General features: G+C 38.8%; 1 protein-coding gene across 2 annotated transcripts in view; it reads left to right on the plus strand.

Moving 5' to 3' along the window:
* The window catches only part of anxa4 (annexin A4), a 30,695-nt gene extending 25,990 nt beyond the window's left edge, over window positions 1-4,705 (plus strand). For both annotated transcript variants that reach the window (XM_039768505.1, XM_039768506.1), the window contains exons 11-13: window positions 486-544; window positions 1,113-1,235; window positions 4,502-4,705. In XM_039768505.1, coding sequence (XP_039624439.1) covers window positions 486-544; window positions 1,113-1,235; window positions 4,502-4,561 — 242 coding nt within the window. In that variant the 3' untranslated portion in view covers window positions 4,562-4,705. The remainder of the gene's footprint in view (window positions 1-485; window positions 545-1,112; window positions 1,236-4,501) is intronic.
* The last annotated feature ends 1,402 nt before the right edge of the window (window positions 4,706-6,107 follow it).

Below are 6,107 nucleotides of genomic sequence, written 5' to 3' on the forward strand. Positions count from 1 at the left end.
TGCTTTTTTAATTTATTATTTATTTGTTTATTTTTATTAATTTACTGTGTACTTTTTTTACGGGATCCAGAAGCTCACAAATGATAGGTCGTTGGGAGATTCATGACATGAATTACTGGCCAAGGCATTTGCTTATGACAAAATAAATGACTGTGTGCCTTGCATTACATACAGTTAACGGAAGATGGTGCTGTGGTAGAAAGCTGCTGTTTGAGGAAAGAGCACTAGCTGACATTGTGCCTTCAATTTTTGGTTACTTCTTGATAAATCTGCAGTAGGATTTAAAAATTTTTTTTTTTGTTTAACTATTGTGAAGTGAAAAGTCACTCATGATATATGCAAGGAGCTTGTGGCATGCTGCTTTGAAAATCTGAAAAGTTGACTCTCTTGGCTAGACGGGTCGCTTGCCTGGGTACTATATTAGGATATCTAGGATGGCTGTAGTTTGACCAATTTGTAACTTGTAACAATCTTTTCTGTTTCAGTAAGAAGCATTAGGAACAAGCCTGCCTACTTTGCAGAACGTCTTTACAAATCTATGAAGGTAAGCTTCTGTACTAAAATTCCTATTTATGTTTATATACAAATGTCATACTTTTCTACACAATGTAAAAAGTTTGTGCAAGACTAGTTTTAGGAATCTAAGTATAGCCTTTTTTCTTTTATGGTCAGCGAACTGTTCACATTCCTTTTCAATTTTTATTAAACAGTTGAAAGAATTTCTTGCAGATGTTGTTATATGCAGTAATTCAGAACCTTCTTGCCATCCTCTTGGGCCTGCACTGGCTGCTGACTTTTTTCAGACAGTTATTCTGATTAATGGGTCATGCCATTTAATGAGATATTTTGCTCTTTGTAGTTGATGTCTTTCTGGTGTGTTAAAAATATTTGCTGGAAAGTGTCCCTAGTTATTTTTGTGGGTAATAAAGCAGCAAGTTCAATACAGAGAGAATGTTGTCCTCTGGCGGTGTGTGCTGTATATTTTTATGTTGGTTTTTTTTCCCCGAACTTTTCAAAGTCTGGAAGAGGATGCTAAGCAAAAATCACAGAAGGACCAAAGTCCATGTTGAGAAGGCTTCATTGTTTGATTCTGTTCGTGTTTTTTTTGACAGGGCCTGGGAACCACTGACAGTATCCTCATTAGAGTCATGGTGTCTCGATGTGAAGTCGACATGCTCGACATTAAGGCACAATTTTTGAAGATGTATGGAAAGACACTTTTCTCGTTTATCAAGGTGCGAACATAATTATGTATCTACACTTACCTATTAGGCATGAGAAAGCTGTTTTTGTCATAAAGAAAATGTCAGTGCTTTACTTTGGTAAAAGTTGCAGACTAAGGAAAATAATGGCATTACTGCACCATATAAAGGTACACTGTGTGCACAATTATTAGGCAAGTGAGTATTTTGACCATATCATCATTTTTATGCGTATATTCCAACTCCAAGCTGTATTAACTTGAATGCTTATTGGATTTAAGCACGTCAGGTGATGTGTATTTGTGTAATGAGGGAGGGTGTGGCCTAAGGAGATCAACACCCTATATCAAGGTGTGCAGAATTATTAGGCAGCTAGTTTTCCTCAGGCAAAATGGGCCAAAAAAGAGATTTAACTGACTCTGAAAAGTCAAAAATTGTAAAAGTCTTTCAGAGGGATGCAGCACTTTTGGAATTGCTAAGATATTGGTGTGTGATCACAGAACCATCAAACATTTTGTTGCAAATAGTCAACAGGGTCGCAAGAAACGTGTTGAGAACAAAAGACGCAAATTAGCTGCCAAAGATTTGAGAAGAATCAAACGTGAAGCTACCAGGAACCCATTATCCTCCAGTACTTTCATATTCCAGAGCTGCAACCTACCTGGAGTGCCCAGAAGTACAAGGTGTTCAGTGCTCAAAGACATGGCCAAGGTAAGGAGGGCTGAAACCCAACCACCACTGAACAAGAAACATAAGTTGAAACGTCAAAACTGGGCCAAGAAATATCTGAAGACAGATTTTTTTCAAAGGTTTTATGGACCGATGAGATGAGAGTGACTCTTGATGGACCAGATGGATGGACCTGTGGATCAGTAATGGGCACAGAGCTCCACTCCAACGTGGAGGTGGGGTACTGGTATGAGCTGGTATTTTTAAAGATGAGCTAGTTGGACCTTTTTGCATTGAAGATGAACTCAAAATCAACTCCCAAACCTACTGCCAGTTTTTCGAAGACACTTTCTTCAAACAGTGATACAGGAAAAAGACCATGATTTTTATGCAGGCCAATGCTCCATCACTTGCATCGAAGTTCTCCACTGCGTGGCCAGCCAGTAAAGGCCTTAAAGATGAAGGAATAATGACATGGCCCCCCTTCCTCATCTGACCTAAACCCTATCGAGAACTTGTGGGCACTTCTTAAATGCTAGATTTACGGGGGAGAAAAACAATACACCTCTCTGAAGAGTGTCTGGGAGGCTGTAGTCACTGCTCCACAAAAAGCTGATCGTCAACAGATCAAGAAACTGACAGACTCCATGAATGGAAAGGCTTATGACTGTTATTGGAAAGAAGGGTGGCTATATTGGTCATTGATTGATTGATTTATTTTTTTTGAAATGTCAGAGATGTTTATTTGTAAATTTTGAGGTGTTTGTTTATTATTCTCACTATAACAGATGAAAATAAACAAGTGAGATGGGAAAATTTTCATTTTTCCTTTAGTTGCATAATAAATCTCTACACTAATAGTTGCCTAATAATTGTGCGCACATATGTATTCCCCTGATGATGTTCACACTCACATTTCCGTTGTGAAACATTCAGGTTTCAGGTTTATTAACATTTTGGATTGACTGATAGCACTGTGTTTGTTCCATATTAAAATTAATCCTCAAAAATACAACTTGCCTAATAATTCTGCACTCCCTGTATTTGTATAGCTGAAAGGAAAATAAATCCAACAAAGTATATAAATTGTATCATTTTGATGAAACTCTAGGGATGTGTGTTTACATTTGGTTGATCCCAAAGTGTATCTAATTTAAAATTTGTACGCAATCTTGCTTGTCTAGCTTTATAGTTCAGGTAATGGTGCAATGCTGAAAGCAGCGTCCTCCACTCTCTGGAGAACCAAGTTTACTTCTTGGCTTGGTCAATCACTGCATAGAATGTACACATTTTTCCTGGTCAGGTTTCTCTAGATAATGCAATTTCCTCTCATACCTCAAATGCATGTCAACTATTTATTAGGTCCATGTATAACTAGTAGTGGTAGTTTCATGACACATACAGAGTACAGTGAAATTCTTTCTTTCATGTCCAGCTAACATGTAAAACCTCACCAGTCTTCGGTGTAATGATAAACAAATGTATTCAAATGTATAGCTCCATAGTGACGCCGGTTTTGCCATGAGGCTGCCCTACAGTGAACAGCTACCCTGTCAAAGGAAGTTATGCCTCGCACCTGATCTTCTACAGGTGTAGTCTCCCTGAGACCCTCTTAGTGTAAAACATGCCCTGTGATTACACAGTTGATTGCAAGTCTCGCTTATGAGCAATTTATACCTAGACAAACCTATCATTGCTGCTTTAATGCCAGTGCTTCTATCTGATGCTGGGCATAACAGCTCTGTTGCATCTTTCTAGTGGTGATAGCAGTGCCCCGAGGCGTCCACTCACCATACTGCACTGGCCACATTTTTTCTGGAGCACTATTGTTTTTCTTGAAACTTTCCATATTTGTTTTTTTTTTTCCCCAATGTTGAAGGAGGCCACCATGTGTGTTTAAGGTCCATGGATTCCTAATTAGACAGCGGCCTCAGGCCTCAAGATTCTGTCATCAAGTTAACTAAGCCTCTGGTTCTTGCTGCTGACACACTTGTGTAGCAGCCATCATTGAATGTTTAGCAGCCCACAAGCCATGAAATAGTATCCACTGAAAATGCAATTCTAATTGATTACTGATTTGGAAAATATAAATGTAGAGTGGATGTTTCTCATTTATCCTTTTAATACAGTTTTTCCAAATCTGGACCTTTCAGGATGTATTCTTTCTGTAAATATCGAAAAGGCCTCTTCTGGTTAATTTCTGGCTTGAGTGTTTCATTCCATTGTTTCCTGGCAGGATTCTGTGCAATTGGTGAACTGGGCCAATCGTGTCACTTGAATATTCTCAGGGGAAAAAAAAACAAAAAGAAAAACTCTTATCTGCAGTCAATTTAAAAATTTCCATTTGAAGATACAAAGTGGAAAGTTTGCACGTATTTTTAAGTAAAATCATGCCCTGTCTATAACTTGCCATTATAGTAAACTTTTAAATCGGAGCATTCTTTTTCAGACCGTTAGTTTTTATGCATTGGATGACAAATGCAACATGTCGGCATTGTTGTAATGATTGATATGTAATGTTCTTTAATTCTCCTCTTTACTTGCATTTTGATAAAAATCCATATCATTGCTTGTTGATGTCTTAAATGTTTCATTTCTGTAGTTTTGATTGGTTTGTCTCTTGTTTGCAGGGTGATTGCTCAGGAGACTATCGAAACATTCTAGTGGCACTTTGTGGTGGAGTCAACTAATTCAGCCTGGCCATTTTGTCACTACAGCAAACCACATGGGCTCACTGCTTTTGTCGGGCTCTCTTTTTATATAAATACTAATTATTCAAAACTGGAATTTTTTATTACAATTAAAAGCAATATCTTGTGTTCTGTTTCTCTTTACATTAGTAAAACCTTATTGAACATATGGCAGCAAGGCATTACTGTTTTTGAAATTCTTTAGGAAAGGCATTTAGTTAGTTTTCGACGGTCCTGTATTTCAGAAAAGATTGCGGTTTCTACCTTCCTCATGAATTTTATGTTGTGTTCACATTTTATCCCAGCTGTAACTTGTGCAGTGCCTATAAAAATGACTCACTTTGTCAGAAGTTTTTCATATTTTGTTTTACAACATTGAATCACGGTGGATTTAATTTGCCTTTTTGACACCAGTCAACCGCAAAAGACTCTTCAATGGCAAAGTGAAAACAGATCTCTGTAAAGTGGTCTGAATTAATTACAAATATAGAAAGCAAAATAAGTGATCAGATAAGTATTCACTGGCTTTAATAGGACACCCCAAATCATCAATAGTTTTAGAATTCCCATAAGTAGCTCAATGGAGGTCACCTGTCTGTGGTTTGTATTGCTTATTGTCTAAACAAACCTTATCTGGAAGGTCCAACTTGGGGTAAATCAGTATGGGTGGCTGATCCACACATTGACCACAAAAGAACACTCCACACATCTTCATGAATGGGGAATTGAAAGCAATCATGAACAAACCAAGAGTATGGCGCAGCTGTAAATCTGCATAGGGTAGACCAGCCATAACAACCGAGTGATCGTGCAACGAGAAGAGTGTGGGAGGCTATCAAGAGACCTAGGAGAACTCCGAACGAGCTGCAAGATACAGTGGCTGAGATTGGTGAGACTGTGCAAACAACAAATGTTACCCAAGTGCTTCACCAGTCTCAGCTTTAAGGGAGGGTGTTAAAAAACAAAAAATGTACGTGATATCTCGGCTAGAATTGGTCAGCCTGTGGAAGACTGATAGCTGGGGAAAATTAAGTGCTTTTATCTTACGAGACCAAAATTGAGCTTTGTGGCCCTCAGACTAAATGATATGTTTGCCGTTAGCCAAGCACCGCACATTACCAGAGACGCATCATCCCCACCGTAAAGCATGGTGGTAGCAGGATCATGCTGTGGGACTGCTTCTCTGCAGCAGACCCTGGAAGGCTTAATGGGGGAAAATGAATGCAAAATCCTGGAAGAAAACCATGATGCAGTTGGCAAGAAACCTTTGAGATGGGATGAGATTTCTTTTTCAGAATGACAACCACAACCATAAAAGTCAAAGCTGCACAGAAATAGCTTCAGAGCCCAGATCTTGGTCCATTTGAGGCTGGTTGGACATCAAACTGGCTGTTTACTTTATGTCCTCTTGCAGCCTGAGAAAAATGTCAGTGCCCAGATGTGCAAAGCTGAAAGAGAGAGGCCTGTGAGTACAGACTTAAGGCTATCATGGCTGCCAAAGGTGCATTGGCTAATCGCTCACTTGAAGGGTGCGAGTACTTAACAT

This window comes from Polypterus senegalus, chromosome 11 (genome assembly GCF_016835505.1).
Source record: "Polypterus senegalus isolate Bchr_013 chromosome 11, ASM1683550v1, whole genome shotgun sequence".
Lineage (NCBI taxonomy): Eukaryota > Metazoa > Chordata > Cladistia > Polypteriformes > Polypteridae > Polypterus > Polypterus senegalus.